The 22,831-nt window shown below is 43.1% G+C and overlaps 1 protein-coding gene across 1 annotated transcript in view; it reads left to right on the top strand.

Annotated features, from left to right (window-relative positions):
• ONECUT1 (one cut homeobox 1) overlaps positions 1–22,520 on the top strand; it is a 32,708-nt gene extending 10,188 nt beyond the window's left edge. The window contains exon 2 of the mRNA XM_005909671.2: positions 22,228–22,520. Within this exon, the coding sequence (XP_005909733.1) occupies positions 22,228–22,520 (293 nt within the window). The remainder of the gene's footprint in view (positions 1–22,227) is intronic.
• Positions 22,521–22,831: the final 311 nt, after the last annotated feature.

The raw sequence follows: 22,831 nt of genomic DNA, 5'->3' as shown, positions 1-22,831 counted from the left end.
CATAAATAGGTCCTAGCCTCCTACAACAGCTTAATTCTGAGTACTCAGAAGAGGAGGATGAATTGAAATTTCACAGCATTTGAAGTTTGGGGCTTCCCTGGTGGCTCAGATGATAAACAATCTGCCTACAATTCAGGAGACCTGGGTTCTATCCTTGGGTCAGGAAGATTGCCTGGAGAAGGGAATGGCTACCCACTCCAGTATTCTTGCCTGGAGACTTCCATCAACAGAGGATCCTGGTGGGCTACAGTCCATGAGGTCATGAAGAGTCAGACATGACTGAGCAACTAACACTTTTTCACTCTTTTTCACTTCCTCACAAAATGGCTTCTTAAGCCCAAACCTATATTTTGCCTGGGGGGATGATCCAAGGATGAGAGTGACAAGTCAAAAAATTGGAGATTAATTTCCCTGGGAGATTGGTGTCTTTATGCTATGCTAAGTCACTTCAATCATGTCTGACTCTGTGCGACCCCATAGATGGCAGCCCATCAGGCTCCCCCATCCCTGGGATTCTCCAGGCAAGAACACTGGAGTGGGTTGCCATTTCCTTCTCCAAAGCATGAAAGTGAAAAGTGAAAGTGAAGCCTCTCAGTCGTGTCTGACTCTTTGCGACCCCATGGACTGCAGCCTACCAGGCTCCTCTATCCATGGGATTTTCCAGGCAAGAGTACTGGAGTGGGGTGCCATTGCCTTCTCCGATTGGTGTCTTTAAAAACTGTTAAATTTGTCTATTGAAAACCATTATTATGGAGATTGCATCTTTCCCCTATTTATTCCATTGAAATTCAGTATTATTTCTGTTTAGTTCACAAGGAAAGGACCTGAAGATATCAAATTCATCAGTCACTTACATCAAAAAACTACCTTTAAAAGTAAATTGGCAGTTATTTAAGTATTTACAGTCATTTTTAATTTAATAGATTTCTACACCATTTTAAATTACTAAACCAAACACATTTAAAAACCAAAAAAAAAAAAAAAGGCCTAAATTAAGAATTGAGAGCCCCAGAGACAGGTTCTTATACTAATTAGCTCTGAGAGCTTGTCAAGTCATTTAACCTTTCTGGGCCTCAGTCTCCTTAAATATAGAATGAAGTATTTGGCCTTAGGGTCCTTCAAGATCCATGTTCTATGATTCATTGACTTCTGTGATGACTGTGTCTCTTATCTCAATTTAGTGCTGTGTCCCAAAGTCAGGATTCAACAAGGTGTAAGTCCCTGGCACCCATCTCTTGGGCAGAGTCTCAGATCAGGCCCTTCTATTAGATGGCCAAGAGGAAACACCTGTCCAGTCAGGACACTGCATTCTGGTGCAAAAATGCTGCCACTTAAGGATACAATTCCTGGGTCCTAACAATACAAGTGGTTGGTGAGGATACAGATCACCAGGAATTCATGCCCTGCTGGTGGGGATGTAAACTGGCACCGTTGCTTCAAAACATCATTTGGATTATAAACCTGAACCCATGCCTGGATCAAGTCTACTCCTTGGTGTATACCCTAGATAAGCTGACAGATGCTCTTGAAGACGAGTACAAGGATGGTTTGTAACAGCACTGTCTCTAAGAGCAAACAACCAGAAACATCCCAAAAGTCCACTGATGAGGAACACAGGAATAAACTGTGATATATTCATATTAATGCAGGAGTATTTTGTGATGAAAATGAATGAGCCACAGGTATACACCACAGCATAGTTGAGTCTTAGGAACAATGTAAATTAAAAAAAAAAAGAAAAAGCTACAAAAGGTCACACCAGAACAATACTGTTTTTACAAGGCTCAAAAGCAAGCAATGCTAAACAACTTACGGTTTAGAGATATATAAGTATGTGGTGAAAACTAATAATAAATTCAAGTTCCTGAGTGGTTACCTCCAATAGGACAAGGTCAAAGATGGAAGGAGAGGACACCGTTGTAGCTTCCCAAACACCAGTTGTTCTGGTTCTTTCGTCATGTCTGCCTTCACCTGTGTTCATTTTGTTCCTGGGCTTCCTATCTTAAATATATATGATTTGTAAGAGGTAAATATTATGTAATTTTAACTTTTAGGAGGAAAAATATTGTTTCTGTCTGGTTCCCCAACCCAAACAACTTGAACCAAACCAACCCCAGGACATTTGAGTTGTTATTTACACAGTTCTTAGCCCTGTACTAAATGTCAGCCCTCTTAAGAATTAGGTTTGGCCGGTTATGGACAGGGCATAAGATGTGGAAGAGGAAACTTCACTAGGTCTGGGGAGAGTGGTTCTTTCTTTATTCGTTTGAGCACCAGCATAACAACACTGTGCTCAATACTGGGGATGGTGTGCACAGCAGACGTTTTTGGAACTCATAGTCGAGTGGGGAAGAGAGACAAATAGCTGTTTCCTGGTTGCATTTTTGTGCCAAAACAAAAGGTTTGGAATGTGATGAAAGGATAGTTTTGAAGATCCAGGGAAAAAAATTGGACTTGGTCAGAAATAGAAAAAGAGGTTTTCAGGCAGAGGGAACAACAGCATCTGTGCACAGCCTGGCTGCAACCCTTTTGCAGAAGATTTAGCGGATGTGAGTTATTATATAACTGGAAGCTTGTTTCTCCCCCAGCACAACTGAGAGACACAGTACCTTTCTATCAATAACAAAAGTGTTCTCCAAGGCTGTAGTTTTTTGTAGTGGGGAGGGGTGGATGGAGGGTTTCATATTCCTCAAATCAGGTTGGCGGCTGGCAGAGAAGTGGGAAGAAAATACATGCCGATTAAAAAGTTTTTCAGGTGATTCTAATATAACTCCAAGTTGAGCATTAGAACATTGATATTGAGCATTGCTATATATAAAATAAACAAGGATCTAACGTATATAGCACAGGGAACTATATTCAATATCTTCTAATAACCTATAGTGGAAAAGAATCTGAAAAAGAATATATATATATATGTGTATGTATGTGTGTGTATATATATATTTAACTGATTCACTTTGGTGTACATTAGAAACTAACACAACATTGTAAATCAACTATAGTTTAAAAAAAGAGTATTGATATTGAGACTTTAAGAGTAAATGACTTTATTTTTGCCCCTTTTATTATTTATTTTACCCTTTTTCTGGAATGACCTATATAATTCTATAGTTATATATATTTTAATGACACATAATATTATTACATAATGTATTATATTAGTATCATTTTATGATATTTTATCTCTTTTGAGATCAAAAGTTCACTCAAAAATTCAATATTCCTATTGGAATGTTGTGTCCATACTTTCCTCTATCTGAAAAACTCTTACTGTTCACTGGGTCCTTACTACTCAGTGTGGTTCTTAGCACAACAGCAGAACTTATAAGAAATGCAGACTCTCAGGTTCCCCCCCCCGGACCTACTGAATCTGAACCTGCATCTTGACAAGATCCCCAGAAGATTCATGTGCACATTCAAGTCACCAAGGGTCACATCACATCATTCAGAAGGTCCATTCTCCTTCATTAGCCCTCATGCTATTGGAGCGCCTCCTATGTGCAAGTTCAGTTCAGTTGCTCAGTCATGTCCGACTCTTTGCAACCCTGTGGACTGCAGCAGTCTTTCCTGTCCATCACCAACTCCCCGGAGGTTGCTCAAACTCACATCCGTTGAGTTGGTGATGCCATCCAGCCATCTCATCGTCTGTCGTCCCCTTCTCCCCCTGCCTTCAATCTTTCCCAGCATCAGGGTCTTTTCCTATGTGCAAGATGCTGGGCTAAGTGCTGGGGCCCAAAAGTCATATCCTGTAGGAGCTCACAGGAGGATGAGTATGGGTAAAGAATTACTTACAGTGTCCCTGATGATTGCTGGGATAGGTAGGAGTACAGTTATGTGGGAGCAGGGAGGACACTGGAAAGAAGACTGGAAAGGGAGTACATAGTTGTATGTCTGTCCAGTCCAAGGGACTGGACTTTGTGACAGCAGGAGCTGAAGGAAGTTGTGGCCTCTATTGGCGTGAAGTTGTCAGGCTTGTGCTTTTGAAAGTCATCCCAGTGTGAACCAATAGGAGAAGCAGCAGCAGCAGGGGACTAACTAGGAGGGGTGGCAATAGATGATGAGGGTCAGATTGTATGCCACTGTCAGCAGAGGTAGAGAAAATATGTGTTTCTTTTCAGGTTTTTTTCCATTATAGGTTACTATAAGACATTGACTATAGATCCCCATGTTATACAGCATGTCTTTACTGTTTATCTATTTTATATATAGTATTGTGTATCTATTAACCCCAAACTCCTAATCCCCCCCCTCCATACTGTTATTCCCTTTGGTAACCATAAATTTGTTTGCCATGTCTGTGAGTCGATTTCTGTTTTGTAAACAAGTTCATTGGTATCATTTTTTTTAGATTCTACATATAAGCAATATTATATATTTGTCTTTCTCTGACTTATTTCACTTACTATGATATCTCTAGGTCCATCCAAATGGCATTATCTCCTTCTTTATGGCTGAGTAATGTTCCATTGTATATATGTACTACATGTTTTTAGACACTTAGGCAGCTTCTGTGTCTTAGCTCTTGTGAATAGTACTGCAATGAACATAGGGGTGCATGTATCTTTTCCAAACAGAATTTCCTCTGCATATATGCCTAGGAGTGGGACTGCAGGATTACATGGTAACTGTATTTTTAGTTTTTTAAGGAACTCCCATACTGTTCTCTATAGTGGCTGCACCCACATTCCAACCGACGGTATAGGAGGATTCCTTTTCCTGCACACCCTCTCCAGCAATAGTATTTATAGGCTTCTTAATGATCATCTAATGCTTTTAAAACATAACTTCTTTGTACAAGTATTACTACTAGTCAAGAAAAAAGGTGACAAGAATCACCCATAAGCATAGGTAATCCTCATTTTTGTGAATATCCTTCCAATCTTTTCTCAATGGGATGATCCATACATACTATGTTACAATTTTTTAAATTAAAATCCCTTGTTACCGAATTTATGATAGAACATTTGAAAATACATGGAAGAATAATGGGTCGCAAAGAGTTGGACACGACTGAGCAACTGAACTGAACTGAGCACTTACTCATTTAGCAGATTTGTATAGCTAGGATGTTTGCAAGACGGCAAAGAGTCAAAGCCCTCCCCCTACTCCTGGAGCAGTTTGGGTCAGAAAACATTCTGCACATTGTGTTTTACAGCTATGCTATAATTTAACCAACCCCCTATTTGTGGATACTTAGGTGGTTCCATAAATTGATTGGGCAAACATAAATTTTATGACTAATATTTTAGAAGTATCATAATTTATACAACCTCTCCAACAACCTTTCCTGTCATTGGACATTTCAATGATTTCAGGTTTTTTATTTTATTTTGTGTGTGCTATTAGAAATCAATGACATAACAGTCAGCAATATTATATATAATATTTTGTGAATATTTTCCTTTTTCAAAAATAAGTTTTCTCTAATAACTTTGAAAAATATGAAACACTATAAAAAATACAACAGAATCAAGTCATCCATAATTCCGTAACCCAGAAATGATACCCGTCTATGTCTTGGTTTGTTTTCTTCTAGGTTTTAAAAGTACATAAATTAAATACACTTTTAACTTTAATTTTACACAAAATTAAGCTCATAAAGAGTTAACAATAGAACTTATCTCAGTGTAAATATTAATCAAAAGCATGGTTTAAGATTTTATTTGAAAATTTCCAATTTTTCAAGCGATACAGAAATAGAATAGTACAAAGAGCATATACCATTTACCCACCAGTTGACTAATTGTTAACATTTTATCCCATTTGCGTTATCATTTGTGCACCTATGCTCTCTCTCTGCCAATTTCTCTCAGTCTGTCTTTCTCTCACTCTCTCATATGCACAGAAATGTTTTCATGAGCCATTTCAGAGTATATTACATACATCATGGCCCCTCACTCCTATGTACTTAGGAATGTATTTCCAAGAGGACAGATCTTTCCTCTGTAGCCACAGTTCACTTTTTTGTCCATTGATAAGATTATGCAAATATCCTACTACTCATCAAAATTCCCCCCAGATTTAGCAACTGTTGATTCTTGCCTGACCTACTCTTCATCGCTACAGCTTCAAAATGATTTTCCATCTCTGGTTTCCTGCCTTGTTTGACAGTCAGCTCTCGGCTTTCTTCTGTGAGCAAGAGCCCCTTCTCTCTCATTTACTTACCCGTTTGTTATTGGTGTGGATTCACACATTCCTTCTTTCCCAGTGGCTTCTAATTCAGTTCTGTACATACCTGTTTTGGTACTCTCAAGCTTTCTCAGATTTGACAGTGCTGCTGCTGCTGCTAAGTCACTTCAGTCGTGTCCGACTCTGTTCGACCCCATAGACGGCAGCCCACCAGGCCCCATCGTCCCTGGGATTCTCCAGGCAAGAACACTAGAGTGAGAACCCCTTTAATTTGGCTCATGTGTTCTTGTGACATGCTTCTGTCTTTTCCTTCTCCTTCTCGTCCTCCTTCTCCCTATCTTTTTTTTTTTTTTCCCTTTAAACTTTATGGCATTCCTTATAAGATGTTCCAAGTCCTGGAGTCTACCTCTTCTTTGGTGAGCCATGGTTTATTGTGGTAAGGAATGGTGTTAGAGACCAAGAAGGCCTGGGTACTAAGTGTGTTCATGGCTACCAGGGTGATTTTGTTTTCCAGCCCTCACAGAAAAATCCAGGAAAAAAAATGTATGTATATTTATGCACACACACCACACAAACATACATATGCACTCATACATAAATAATATACATGTGCACCTGAACTCAAATGGCACAGTGGTAAAGAACCCACCTGCTAGTACAGGAGATGCGAGAGACGTGAGTTCGATCCCTGGGTCAGGAAGATCCCTTGGATGAGGAAATGGCAATCAACTCCAGGATTCTTGCCTGGGAAATCCCATGGTCAGAGGAGCCTGGCAGGCTACAGTCCTTGGGTCACACAGAGTCAGACACAACTGAGTGACTGAGCATGAACGCATACACATAAACATGCTTACATACATATTTTTAAAATCATGAATTTGCACAAGTACCTCCCCATCTAACTGTAACATATCCCCATAGGATTTTTTTCTTGCCTACCTACATTCCATAATTGTATGTCCCTTCCTCTACAGTGAGAACCCTGTTACCCAATAATTTATCCACCCCACCAACCCACATGCACAGTTACTCATTTGCTCAATTCTGTAATACATCCGAAATCATTTCAAACTTGCTTCACCCATACCCATAAAATAAATAAACCTGCTAAAATTTTTTTCTGTAGTATTCATTTGCAGTTCTTCTCCCATACATATGCCCCAGCATCACTGGGAACTTGTTAGAAATCCTACTGGGAAAGAGCTCAGTAATCTGAGTTCTTACAAGCTCTCCAAGTGATTCTAAAACATGTTAAAGTCTGAGAAGCCCTGCCTGAAATATGTGGAACAGGTTTATAATATGTTTATGTGTATGTACCTTTGTACCAACATGTTATTGTGTGCAATAATACTTTAAAAATACCCTAAATGTAAAAAACATAAAACAGGTCCAGTGAAAATTCATCAGGGTCCTTTTGTCAGCGTGGGTGTGGAAGTGTGATATAAAAGAAGATAAGCCCCCAGTTCTTTGTTTCTGCTCCTTTGCCAGCCTGTTGTATAATCAGGAGGAAGAGGAAGGGATGGGTGTGAAGTACCCTCATTTTCCAGAGGGGGTGCTCTTCAGCTCCACAGTTGCTGCCCCGCTGCCCTTCAGCATTAGGAAGTTCTATCAGTTAATGACAGAATCTCCTCCAACTTTATTCCAAATTCCCTGGGAAACCTGGGAAGATGTATGTTTGTGAATCAATTCTCTCAGAGAATCTAATTCAGTAGGGTTAGGATAGGGTTCTTGAATGTGCACTTTGAACAAGCCTCCCCTTCATGCTCCCAGGTGATGTTGATATATTTGACCCACACCTTACAGTTTCTGCTCTGGACTCTAGACCCTGGTCACTCAGAGGACCATCCTGGACCAGTGGCTGAGTAGTGAGCAACTGGGAACATGTTAAATGTGCAGAATCTCAGACTCTGCCCTGACCAGCCAGATCAGAATTTTGTTTTTTTGGTTTGTTTTGCTTTTTAAAAAAAATTTATTTATTTACTTGGCTGTGCTGGGTCTTAGTTTCGTCACACAGGGGTCATTTTTTTTTTTTTTTTTTTAACAGTGAGCATCTCACTTTATTTTTTTATTTTTTTTTCTAATCTCAATTTTATTTTTATTTTTTTAATTTTATTTTATTTTTTAACTTTACAATAATGTATTGGTTTTGCCATATATCGAAATGAACCTGCCACAGGTATACATGTGTTCCCCATCCTGAACCCTCCTCCCTCCTCCCTCCCCATACCATCCCTCTGGGTCGTCCCAGTGCACCAGCCCCAAGCATCCAGTATCGTGCATCGAACCTGGACTGGCGATTCGTTTCCTATATGATATTATACATATTTCAATGCCATTCTCCCAAATCATCTTAATAAGATGTCCAAATGACTCAAGTTTATGCACTCAAGTTTGAGAAGCACTGATTTAGAGTAGTGGTTCTCAGCCTTGGCTACGTGTTAGAATCACCTGGGAACTTTAAAAGGATTGTGTCTTGGATGGCTCCCCATTTTCTATGGGGCCACATCCAACTTATTTATCCAACAAGGATGCTGAGTATGCCAAATTAATAATCTGAAGTCTACTCGGCCCGAACTCATTGTTTCCTAGTGAGAGAGATGGGTAGGTAAAGTAATTTTCTGGGGAGCTCTGTGGGCACAGGAGACCACAGTTCTCCCTATATGAGACAGGGGATGGAGAAGCCTTGATAGAAAGTGAGATGCTTGAGCTAAGCCTTGAGTTAGGGAAAAGAAAGAGAAGGACATTCTGGGTGAGGAAACAGCTTGAGCATAGGAATAGAAGTGTGAACATTCATAGTAGATTTAGGACTGACTTCTGAGTAATGTGACTTAGTATGGATGGTGGGTGGGCAGCTGTGGGAAGTGAGGTGGGAACAGTGGTCGGGATCAGAATGTCAAGGTCCTTGAATCTCATGATGAAGCAGCCACCAAGGGCTTTCTCTCAGGCTTTCTGGAGACCCTTGTGAGGCCAATTGTATGATACATCTGTCATTGGAAGAATAGCATTTTCAACTGACTCTGCAGATGACTTTCCAGAAATGAAAACAAGGAAAACCACTAATTTAAAATTAAGAAATGTCTGATGACCAAGTGAAAAGTCAAAATTGTAGGCTATTTTTGAAGGAGTTCCATTTTATAATTTTCAATTGCTGTGAATATTGTGAAGTGTTATATATGGCTATTAATTAAAGAAATGGGATCAATAAGCTAAGACTTACAATTCACAATGGGCCTGCATGAGATAATAATGCATAATAAGCATGTAATTCATCAGATCTGCCATTTGTTGTGACTGTTTTGCAGAATCAACATCATAACTAGGGCATCGATATCACATATTTCCAATTATCGGGGCCCAAACTATTGAGGAGCTCCACCAGTTACTGTCAGCAGCTGTACATTTCAGTCAATTCTGTTCCATCCCTCCCAGGCTCAGCCAGCCTCTGCCCTCCTTTGGTCATAAAGTCCAACCTCTTGGGCTACAGCTCTGGAGCCTTCTTTAGAGAAGAGAAATTGATGGAAGTATTTTGGAGCACTCCAGGCAGCAGATGGGTGGGAAGGCAGGTCTGTGTCCTGAAAAGCTCAGTTATAGAAGCAAACAGGGTGGAGAGGTGAGAGGGTTGAGCAACTTTTCCAACCTGAGTTTGGTGCAGCAGACCTCTCTTGACTTTAGCTGCTACCCATCTTTCCTTTGCTTTGGATCAGCTCAGGTTTCTTCTGCTTCCTCTCAGAGCCAATATCCACACAGAGACAGCCTCTAGTGTTCTTCTGTGCCCTTACTGAGACTACACTCACTCTGGCCCCTCTCCCAGGCCAACGTGGGTCTTGCATCCCCTTCGTTGCCTGGGCTTCCTCCATCTCAATTTGTATGCAACCCACTTTCTTGGGTGGGCCAATGCAGTCCTTTCCGCCAGACCAGTCTGGCTGATAATAGGCCTACTGCCTGGCTAGCCACCTGCTTCTGCTCCACTCACCATGGCTCTGGGTTCCCTAGGCTCCCCTCACCAGCTGCTCCTTCCCTATTTAACCATCCTGGGGAAAGATTTCATGATGTGTCCACTGTGTTGCATCTGCTTCGGGGGCACAGTGGAGTTGGAGGTCCCCAGCTTAACCAGCTGTGTGCCCATAGGTAAGTTACCTCACCTCTTTAACAGCGTTTCTTCACTTACAGAAAAAGACATACTATCCATTTCTACCTCCCCTGAGTTTTGTGGGATCACATGGGAAGGTTTAATGGAGGTGTTTTAAGCACTGTAAAGCATGGTACAGGGGTAAGATACAGCGATCATCCTTGACCAGGAACATCTGCTCTTTCCATGTCTGTATTAGGTGTTTCATACGCATGCCCAGAAGAGTTTCCATAGGTACTTAAGCTACCCACAAAGTCATAGACACCAGCAAAGCTCACCTGTGTCCAGCAGGTTGTACTGGCCCCACCTCCCTCTCCTGGGCATTATCGTTACCAAATAGTCCATGCAGGTGTTCCCTTCCCGTGTAAAGGCTGTCTTTGGCTGTATCAGTTAGAACTCACTGGAGTTGCTTTTCAAATTGTACTTTATACTGTGGGAAGGGTAAATTTGCTGCTTAAGAGCTGTCCCATCCCCAGAACAGCGAGGGGCCTGGCTTATAAAAAATATGCACCGGACAGTAACATAACACAAAGCAAAGCAGATAACATGATGACCCAGCACTCCTGCAGTCTGAGCTCTAATCCTAAAGTTGTGTGGCCCACCCACTGACTCTCTGATCTCCACAAGGTGGATGCCATCCTGTTAAATGGGCTCAAGAACCTCCCATATTCACCTCCATAGTTCCCCCATTCTTGTCTTTTTGAAGAATGTTTATTGGAATATAGTTGATTTACCATGTGTGTTACCCATTCTTGTCTTACTGAAATTTGTTCTATTTGCATGCTTCCTCCTCGAACATGTATTGTCTTATAGAGTTTACTTTGAAAAGCAGCTTCAGCTGTCAAGAGACAGTGTTTGGGGGCTCAGTAGACATGAACAGCAATGCCACCATCCCTGTTAGTCCAGGAGAGGTTTCCTGGGCAGTGAGAGCAGAGGGCTCACTCTGTATGTGTGCCCAGCTACTTCTTTCTTAAATAGTTTTACTAAGAAATAAGGGCTTCCCAGGTGGCGCTAGTGGTAAAGAACCCACCTGCCAATGCAGGAGACATAAAAGACGTGGGTTCGATCCCTGGGTCAGGAAGATCCCCTGGAGGAGGGTATGGAAACCCACTCCAGTATTCTTGCCTGGAGAATCCCATGGACAGAGGAGCCTGGAGGACTGCAGTCCACAGGGCTGCAAAGAATCAGGCATGACTGAAGTGACTGAGCATGCACGCACTAAAAAATAATTTACATGCTCTACAATTTACCCATTTAAAGGGTGTAAGTCAGTGGTTTTTAGTATATTCACAGAGCTGTGCAACCTTCACCACAATTTTAGAACCTTTTTATCTCCTCTCCAAAAAGAAAGCCTGTACCCATTAGCAGACCCTTGCATTCCACACCCCTCACTACCTACTCAGCCACAGGCAACCACCTACTACTTCAGTCCCTATGGATTTGCCTATTCTGGTCCCACTGCTTTTTTATCCCTTTTCCTACCCATGAAGTCTCAAGCCCCCCTGAGCAGGATGTGCAAGGAAATCCCTGCTGACTCCATCAGGAATCTGGGTGGAATTTCAGTGTGTGTTTTTGCCCTCCCCGTATACCCTACTGGTCCTGGAGACCCTGGAGCAGGAGAGGAGCAGCTGCCCGGACCCTCCTCCAGCTCCAGGCCAGGCCTTCCCTGAGTGATGTGGGACATGGCAGGCTCACCTGTTCAAGAGCACTTGGCTCTGCAGGTTGCAGTTTTCAGTTCTGTCAGCAGCCTTCAGGCGAAAGACATTGTGTTTCTAACAGGCCCCTGATAAAGTGCACCACACTGTCTTGAGATGACAGTGCATTTTCATGGTGCCCTGGAATCCCAGGCCTTCCCCTTTCTGCTCCCTGGCCCACCTCCCCTCAATCACAATAGGACAGCAGACTCTTGAGCAGTTGTATGGAGGCAGAAAGTACATGGCTATAGTATAAGGACGCTCAGGGTAAAACCCAGGTGTGATTGGGGAAGCTGTAGGCATACAGTCTCCTTCCTCAGTCCCATGGAGTCAGATCACCAAATAAGTCTGATTTGAATCAGCCAAGCCTGGTTCTGTCTTGGCACCCCTCAAGTCCTTTCATCCTGTCTGTCTAGAGGTCTCTATCCAAACATTGAGGCCAAAACTGTTCTCTCCTCAAGTTGAGTCCCAAATTTCCTATTAAATGTCATACCTCACCGAGCTATTGCTAAAATTAAATAACGTCTCTAAAGTGAGAGACACACAGCTTATCCTTCATCTGACTCCATCCTCATCTTATTCTAGCAGATACTGTGGCTTCTTGGTCACTTGTCCGTTTGTACATCTACAACCCCCACCAAACACACACAGTTCTCCATATTCCTCCTTAGGGTAGCTAAGATAAGTGAAAATTTTCCAGAAGACCTTTTCAAATTGTCATTACAACTTATGAAGTTCAGCTTTCTGGTCCCACCTAGTGATACTGTTCACTGGGCACACACATCTCAGTCCCTTTTCTACTCCACCTGCAGATGCTCTGCCCAGAGGTCTTCCCTCCCCACTGCCTGCCAGGAGGGAGAAGATGGTGCTGGCACGGGGATATTCTGAGAATAGAGGGGAGGGAGGCAGGGAGGGGGGCAGCTAGAGTGAACAGTTCAACCCTCTCACTTCTCCAAGTGCCCACTTAGGACATAGAAATCTGAACTGTGTGTCTTCTCCCTGGAGTGATATTGAAAGCTCTTTACACACGTCAAGTCATAGGGCTGCACCCAGGAGGAACTGTAAAGTTTTCAGTCAAATTCTTTCATTATTATACAGTTAAGGAACGTGGACTAGCCTCGTTAAGGGATTTAACCCAGCCATTCAACTAATTAATGACAGAGCCAGAACCTAAAACTTTCAACAACTAGAGCGGTGCTCCTTTCAGAACCTTCCTCCCTTATAGACTGAGAATATAATGGACACCCTCAGTCTACTTGGATCCTTGGTGTACTTTCCATAAGTTCACACTGAAACACCCACTAGTGCCCCCAAGAAGACAGCCTCTTCTATCTATTGATAAATAAATGAATTTATTAAATAAATAAATATGTATTTGGCTGCACCAGGTCTTGGTCGCAGCGTATGAACTCTTAGTTGCGGCATGCAGGATCTAGTTCCCTGACCACAATCGAACCTGGGCCACTTGCCTCGGGAGCCCAGAGTCTTAGCCACTGGACCACCAAGGAAGTGGTCGTCCTCTTTATCCACAGTTCTGTGCTATGTGAAGCAGCCAACTCTGGGACAGATATACCAAGAACCTCAAGCAGCAAGTTCAGACAATTTTCCTATAATGTTAATGAAAACTAGAAAGTGGCAAAAATATAAAGTACCTATTGTTCAAGGGCTCAGAATGCTTAACTGTTCACAGGGTCTGTGGTTGTTGCTGTTGTTATCATTTTCATCTCTAAAGCTCATAAGTCTGAAGCCACTGTGAAGAATATGAGTTTGTATTAGATCACCTTCATTCAAATAAACATGGATCCGGACTATTTGCAAAACTGGATGGTGTCCCTGCAGAGCCATTACCTTCTCTTTTTGAGAAGCCGAAAGGATGGAGAAGATAAAATGGAAGAGTCACCATAGTGGCTATATATTCTAAAAGACAGAGTAAGGTTACCTTGGGAATTTTTTAACAGATAATATAAGACTTTGGACACCAGGAGAGATACTGCATGGGTTTATTCATTGACTCACAGGGCTCTAAAGCCTGCAGGGGCCTTAGAACACTGCCTACTCATTGAAAGGATGCAGAAAAAGAGATCAAGTGATGTGCCCAAGTTTATACCATAGGCTAGAGACAGAGCGAAGACCCAAACTTGCTGTGTAAATTCAGTGTTTATACCTGCATCTTGATCAGAGAAGAAAAGATCAGAGAATTAATTTGTAAACATCTAGAATATCTCCTAAGCACTTGTCATTTTAACAGTCATTTCAACAATCAGATCTTGTGTGCATGCTAAGTTGCTTCAGTCATGTCCTACTCTCCGAAGCCTCATGGACTGTAGCCTGTTAGGCTCCTCTGTCCATGGGATTCTCCAGGCAAGAATACTGGAGCAAGTTGCCATGCCCTCCTCCAAGGGATCTTCCTGACCCAGGGATCAAACCCTTGACCCACATCTCTTACGTCTCATGCATTGGCTGCTGCTGCTGCTGCTGCATCGCTTCAGTCGTGTCTGACTCTGTGTGACCCCAGAGATGGCAGCCCACCAGGCTTCCCATCCCTGGGATTCTCCAGGCAAGAACACTGGAGTGGGTTGCCATTTCCTTCTCCAATGCATGAAAGTGAAAAGTGAAAGTGAAGTCGCTCAGTCATGTCCGACTCTAGCGACCCCATGGACTGCAGCCTACCAGGCTCCTCTGTCAATGGGATTTTCTAGGCAAAAGTACTGGAGTGGGGTGCCATACATTGGCAGGTGAGTTCTTTACCACTAGTGCCACCTGGGAAGCCCATAGCTTATCTTATCTCATGCTTATTCTAATCCTGAGAGGAAAGAAAGCCACTGTTCTCTACCTTGCAGCTGGGTATACTAAGGCTCTAGAAGACAAGTAACTTGCCCAAGATCACACATCTATCAGTGGCCACAGAGCTGGGATTTGAGCTTGTGTCCCGTGAGCTCAGGTTCATTTAAGAAGTTGTATTATAATTCTGTCTGGCTTTACAAATGTCTCTCAAGCCCACATGTCTGTACCTATGTATTTTTTTTAATATGGCACAGCAGATCTTTTTTTGTTGTAATTGTTAAACTATAGTTGATTTACAATGTTGTGTTATTTTCAGGTGTACAGCAATGTGCCTACTTATTCCCAAACAAATTCTTGGCAGTCTTTTGCACAGCTCAGTTAGCAGTTTAGATGTTGTAAAGTCCTTTGTGTCGTTATATCAGGAAAATGGATATGTTGACACACAAATGCTTGGGTGACAGCTGATTCTAGGATGTTACTGTATACCATGTTTTATAAAGTATATTCTTTTTTTTTTAATTTTATTTTATTTTTAAACTTTACAATATTGTATTAGTTTTGCCAAACATCGAAATGAATCCACCACAGGTATACCCGTGCTCCCCATCCTGAACCCTCCTCCCTCCTCCCTCCCCATACCCTCCCTCTGGGTCATCCCAGTGCACCAGCCCCAAGCATCCAGTATCGTGCATCGAACCAGGACTGGCAACTCATTTCATACATGATATTATACATGTTTCAATGCCATTCTCCCAAATCTCCCCACCCTCTCCCTCTCCCACAGAGTCCATAAGACTGATCTATACATCAGTGTCTTATAAAGTATATCCTAAGACAGGGCTTCTTCAACTCTGTGTAGTGAAGTTTGTCTCTGATTTCCATATGTTCTGGACCAATAGTTTTGCTAATACAATAAAAAATATATTACTAGAACAATAACCACAGAATGCTGGAGCAATGTCAAACTGCCATAAACTTTCTAATTGTTTATTCTCAAATTTCTGATCTTGCTACAGGTCAGTAACAGTTTACAGACCAGCATGGGTCTGGCAACCAGATTTTGAGAGACATGGTTCTAAGCAACACCATTCCTGAGAGAATCTCTGAGTAAAGAGTTGCTTAATCAAATAAGTTTGAGAGACCCCATAAGCTAGAAAGCATCAGTGCATATTAGCATGTTAAAGGCTCTGAGAAGTCCTGCATTAAAGAAGCTTGCTTAATCATTAACTCAGCATTTCCCAAACTGCCTGACTTCAGAGCTCATTGTTCATGGAATGCCTTTCAACATCTTTCAGAATTCATATTTCTTGAAATACCCCTGGTTCTCTCCTGCCAACTCTGGGCAAAGCACAGGCCCCAGGCGTGCCTGAGATGAAAGCTTGTCCTTTGCCCACGTCCTCGTGCATTGCCTTTTAAAAAAACAATTCTTTATCATCTTTTATTCTTGTGATACACAAAATCATTCTCTGCCTTTTGCTATCTTCCACACCTGGTTCTTTCTCCCATACAGTACTGACTGTAGGTGACCTGGCTCCCAGAGATCAAAGTCACCTGAGACAGCCCTATTACACTTGGCCACTGCATCCTGCAAACATATCTACTTGCCCACCTTCATGGAGGTGACTTGGGATGAGTCATATTCCTCTTCAGTATTGCCTTTTGCACGTAATAGAAATCTTCTTCCCTTTAGTCCTGTTCTGTGATAACTACTCTATTTTTAGTGAAAACTATACACCCACACAAAAATATAGTTTTCCCATAAAACACATGCAATACTGTTCCCTAAGCAGTGGTTCCTGTTGTCAGACTTTATTCCCACTTTCTTATTCTCTCTCTTTGTCCACTGCACACTTTTATAGACCAGTTGCTGGTTTTCAACCTTATATTAGGTAATCTCTGGGGCTTCCCTGCTGGCTCAGTGGTAAAGAATCCAACTGCCAATGCAGGAGATGAGGATTTGATCCCTGGGTCAGAAATATACCCTAGAGAAGAAAATTGCAACCCACTCCAGTATTCTTGCCTGGGAAATCCCATAGACAAAGGAGCCAGGCAGGCTACAGTCCATAGGGTCGCAAAAGAGTCAGACACAACTGAGCTGCTAAACAACAATGTGTACCCTGACATGAGTTCCATGGAAATGCCAGAACATTGCTCTCATTTATATTCTCTTAACAGGTCTCACAACTATAATTCTATACACTCTTCTAGAAGCATGATTTTGTTTCTGTGGGCTGCTTCTCCTGGGCACCTCATTGAAGTTACACACTGACCTTCAACAAGCTTTAGTCCACTCTTCACTCTATAGACATCTCTACTTTCTTATTTGGCCACTCCAACTTCTGTACAAAGCTCTTTCCAGGTATAACCACACACATTTAATCACAGTCACCCCATCCAGTACCCATATGAGTACTGGGCTCCCCTTACATCCAAGCACTATGGCAGCCTGCCCTGGAGAGACAGAATGAGTTGGCCAGGCTCCTTGCCCCAGGAGAATCTCACTTCCCAGGTTCTGACATAGTGACATTTGCAATGCTTGAAAGCTCATTGCAGGAACTTCCAAACTGCATTTCCCCCAGAATTAGTATTGTATAAGACATAGACAGTTTCTACCAAACAGAGTTCTGGAATTAAATAAATTTGAGAAACATAATTATATGTGCTAAACACATACAATACATTTTGAGGAAGAGGCTATGTATAGTAGGTTTTTCTGAACGTACTTGGCCTGCAAACCATCTTTTCAAGTAACTCGTGTTTGAGACAATATCATGCCTCTGATGCCATTTGGGAAAGGGTGCTCTGGAGTAGCTTCAGCCAAGTCCTGCAAGTGCTAAGGACCACACTGAAGTCACTCAGGTACCCTGTGTACGTGCATGCTAAGTCGCTTTAGTCGTGTCCGACTCTATGTGACCCTATGGACGTAGCCCGCCAGGCTCCTCTGCCCATGGGAATTCTGCAGGCAAAAATTCTGGAGTGGGTTGCCATGCCCTCCTGCAGGGGATCTTCCAGACCCAGGGATCAAACCCAGGTCTCTTATGTCTCCTGCATTGGCAGGTGTGTTCTCTACCACTAGCACCACCTGGAAAGCCCTCGGTTACCCTAGTTGGGTTGAAAATAGATATCTCTTTGTGATTTCCTTTAGTTCTGCCTTTTGAATGATAAATAAGTAGAGTCTGCACCCAATGCTCAGTTATTTATTTTTACATAGGTATGTGTTCTGTGTAATTTAGTCCACTCTTCACTGTACAGAGCTCTCTACTTTCTTACTCAGCCACTCCAGCTCCTGCACAGGGAAGTGTCTAGAGTTATCTAGAGATAACGCCTCCCAGTCTATATTCCTAACACAGATCTCTCCCCCTGAGCTCCAGGCCCCATGTATTCTGCCATCTGCTGGACACCCACCTATTGGAGATATTTAACAGGATGTCCAATATGCACTTCAGATGGATTTGTCCCTCATAGAAGTGACAACTGCTCTCATAAAACTCATTCCTCCATCTGCATTCCTCATGGCCCCCTTACTACCATCCAATCAGAAGCCTGGGAGATGTTCTGAACTCCATCCTCCCAGCAGGGTTGTTGTTACTAATTCCTCTTGGTTCTCCCTTCCAAGAAGCTCTTAAATTTGCTTTCTCTTTTCCATCTTCAACTGCCATTGTCTATCTTGGGGTCCTCATTACACTGGTTTTCTAATTGGCTTCTGTCTTAGGCCAGGTTTTCTGAGAAACAGACTCTGAGACTTGCATGCAGAAAGAGGACTATGGAGATTAACCCTTTTCGAGTGGGGAAGGGTGTGGAGGAAGTAAGACCAGGCAGATGGAGCTGAACTTTAACGAAGTTGCAAAAATAGCCTCAACCCATCCTACAGGGTACTCTGGAGCTGGATAATGCTTCAAAGTTGTCCCTATTAGATGCAAGGGTTTGGTGTGGGGGAGCCTTAAACCAATTCATTCCACTGTCTTCAACCTCTACCCTCATACTCCCATCCCCTACTCCCCCAATCCCCCGCTGGATGTGTCTAGCCCTCCAGCTTCTCTCTGGGATGGCATAACCTTTGGCCAAGGGCAGTTCCCAGCGTGGATCTCAGCTGAGAGTCACCAGCTTCTTCCAACAGGTGCAAGAATGAGTGTCCTAAAGGAGGTCAAAGTAGCACATGTCAGCATACATGTCCTGAATTGCTGCTTTCCACCTCGCCCCCCACAACACTGCCAGAGGGGTTTTTCTAAACTAAAATTCAATCACACAGCACCCTTACTCAAAACCTTACCTACAAGGTAATTCATTTCTGATCTCGGTCTACCTGTGAAGCCTTGTCCCCCACAGCTTTCTTCCTTGCATGCACTCTTGCTCTGCCACCAATCTACTAACACTTATCAGTCCTTCACGAGTGCTGCTCCCCCTGCTGGGAATGAGTTTTTCCTGCTTTTCTCACTAGCAAACTCCTATTCATCCTTTAGGGCCTAGCATAAGTATCCTTCTTGTGTGATGCCTTCTTTAATATCCTCAAGCAGAGATAATATCCTGTAGGCTCTTGTCATACTCCTGCAGTTATTAGGTTACATAACCATTAGATTGACTTCCTTAAGAGAAAGGCTTGTGTTATATTCGTTTTTGAATGTAAGTGAATGAATCAACCAGCCATGTGCATCAGTATTATGTAAAGCTGTGTCTACTTGGGTTGACACAAACTAACTAGGCTTGACTTTAGTCTAGTCAGCTTATTTTTTCAGGGACTTAATCTGGTTGTCCAGTGAAGGCTGTGGGTTCCCTGGGGGCAGGGACTCTCTCACTTAGTTCAGGATATACAGCTCAATGCTCTGAGGGAGTTGGATATTTAATAAATCTTTCCCATTATGTAGATGCTTCCTGTCATGGTGGGCAAAGGACAGAGCCAGTGATCTATAGAATGTGTTATAAAAGGTACCAGAAGACCTGGCTGCTCTAAAATCTCTCTTTCATAACTGAGGACATAAAAGAGAGGCCTCCCATCATGTCCAGGCTTCCCAGGTGGCTCAGTGGTAAAGATTCTGCCTGCCAATGCAGGAGGCATGGGTTCAGTCCCTGGGTATGGAAGATCTCCTGGAGTAAGAAATGGCAACCCGCCCTAGTATTCTTGCCTGGGAAATCCCATGGACAGAGGAGCTTGGTGGGCTACAGTCCATGGGGTCGCAAAAGAGTCAGACATGACTTAGCAACTAAACAACAATCCCTCATGTCCATTCTGAAATTCTTGTTCTTATATTTCCTAATATAATGGACCTGTGAGCGCTGGAGTGAGGCAAATGCACTCTGGGGCCTGAGTAAGCTGATGCAACTGTAGAAAAGAATTTCTATATCTATTTATGTTATTTTACCCTTTTAAAATTTTCTATATTTTGTGTTTGCTTTATAATGTCTGTAACACAGTTGTATAGTAACACATGCATATCATGTATAAAGAAATAACACAAGGGAATGTAATACTCAAAGCATTCTTTACTAAATAGCACATAATTAAAAAAAAACAAAACTTGGAGACTCCTAGATTGCACTCTGAAGACTGAAGACTGGAGGCTTTTTCAACCTGTACCCAATAGCTTTTTAGCTGCTCTGATTGCTCAACTGATTTGTGCTAAATGGACACCTAAAGCTTTAGGGGAATCCACCTTGTGGAACAGCAGGGTACAAAAGGTAGGGGCAGGCTGAAGGGCAGGGCTAACTGGGGAGAGCACAGAGGCTGCACGTAGACAGAAGTGGTGAACCACCTAGTAGGGAATTAGGAACCTGGAATACAGAAAGATGGGAGAGGGAGCAAGAGACAGCAGTAGGTAGGGCAGCCGGCTACAGTGACATGGAAGAGAGGCAGGCCCCATCTCCACCGGGAAGATGCCCTGTCTGCCTTTTGCTGTGGTGGGAGTGTACACCTTACAGTGTGTACTAGCCAGCTGTGAAGATAACTGAGGCTGCTCCGGAACCTCTACACTGGGTGGGCAGCATGGGGTTGGGGGGGTGGGAGTGGGGGAGGTTGCAGGAAGTGGGAGGAGGTGCAGCAAGGGGCCGGAAACTGACTGGGATTACAGCACCGGAGCCTTGTCTTAAAGGTGAATTAGCAGAGCCAGAGAGTGCTGTTTTTACTTCAGTTGCCTGGTTATGTGGGGATGGCTGCGGGGATTCATTGATGGGGGAGGTGGGCGGGAGAGGGAGGGGAGGGCATCGTTAGCAATTCAGTGCCCCTTTGGCAGGTGGAAGCCACTGAGCCAAGTTAGTTGAGAAACAGGAGTATGGCATCTGAGGTGAGGAGACCCTGATCCACCACCAAACCCTGGGGACCTGAGGACCACATTGGGATGATGCACCAGAATAGCTCTAGCAGCCATGAGGCAGCTTCATGAAACAGGAACTGCCTGTATGGGCATGGGCAGGAAATGGGCCTTCTCAGCGGGAGATGAGGCGAGGGAAGAGGGCAACTCCAACAGCAAGACTCACGTGAAGAACAAAAAGGAGGCACAGGGACACCCCAAAGGTGAACATGGCTAATGTCACAGTTTAGCCCCAGTGGTGACGAAGTGCACTTCATCCCTGCTCCCCAAGTCCTGATTCCACCAAAGAATCGGTGGAAAACTGTTTGATGGGCATGGTAGGACACTCTTTACGGAGTTTTCTTACATACTAACTCTTCCTAGTTTGTTTCCTAGGAAACAAAAACAATCAGAAGGGGAACAAATGCAATTCCTTTTTTATTTGGCTTTTAGACCCTCAATTAGGTTCTTAGTATTCCACTAGCAGCAGACCGTAAATCCTTTGAGGGCAACACCCACTTCTAGGGGATAAGACTTTGTGTTTGTGAAGCCCTCTAGTTAATGTTACTGACTTCCCTGGTGGATCAGATGGTAAAACATCTGCCTACAATGCGGGAGATTCGGGTTCAATCCCTGGGTCAGGAAGATCTCCTGGAGAAGGAAATGGCAACCCATTCCAGTGTTCTTGCCTGGAGAATCCCATGGATGGAGGAGCCTGGCAGGCTACAGTCCATGGGGTCGCAAAGAGTCAGACACAACTGAGCGACTTCACTCACTTCACTAGTTAACGTTAACTTTTATATACTATTTCATATATTCTTACCACAACCCAGTAAGGTAGATGTTCTTACATCTACTTTACAGATAGTGATTAAAAAAAAAGTTCCAATAGTCCGTTCATTTATCTAAAACCCAACATTCCACAGATGAGTAATCAAGGTCCACACTCCGTTAATTGATTTACTACCAACAAAACACAGATACTCGTCAAAGCCAGGACTCATGCCCACTACTCACAAAACTCTATCTCCTCCTCATTCTCTATGCCTTTGTTACACTTCCCTCCCAGCCCATGATGGTGCTAAAACTAGAGGTCAGCAGATAGAAGGTGGCCATGAGGAATGCCTAACAGATTGAATGGGCTGGGCCTTTCTACTCTTAAGTCTCCCAGCCGGTCTGTTCTAACAGCCTCTGTGTCTCTTTGCAGCATGCAAAAGGAAAGAGCAAGAACACGGGAAGGATAGAGGCAACACACCCAAAAAGCCCAGGTTGGTCTTCACAGATGTCCAGCGTCGAACTCTACATGCAATATTCAAGGAAAATAAGCGTCCATCCAAAGAATTGCAAATCACCATTTCCCAGCAGCTGGGGTTGGAGCTGAGCACCGTCAGCAACTTCTTCATGAATGCGAGGAGGAGGAGTCTGGACAAGTGGCAGGACGAGGGCGGCTCCAATTCAGGCAACTCATCTTCTTCATCAAGCACTTGTACCAAAGCATGAAGGAATAACCACGAACTGAAACCTCGGTGGAAAAGCTTTAAATAAAAAGAAAAAATTTTTAAAGACCAGGACCTCAAGATAGCAGGTTTATACTTAGAAATATTTGAAGAAAAAAAAAAAGTGTTATTTATAGTCCAAAGAAACCAAAGACATAGCTCACCTGCATTCTGACTTTGTTCGGAGACACACACTTCAGCCGGGTGACAACTTGGCAAGAAAAATTATGAGCAGGAAGGCACCACTGGATCTCACAGCTTCGGTCCGTGATCATCCTCGCTGTGCTTGGCTGTCCTGTGGTTTGGAGCATAGTG

This window comes from Bos mutus, chromosome 10 (assembly GCF_027580195.1).
Source record: "Bos mutus isolate GX-2022 chromosome 10, NWIPB_WYAK_1.1, whole genome shotgun sequence".
NCBI classification, from domain to species: domain Eukaryota; kingdom Metazoa; phylum Chordata; class Mammalia; order Artiodactyla; family Bovidae; genus Bos; species Bos mutus.
This window is presented reverse-complemented; position numbering and strand designations above follow the sequence as displayed.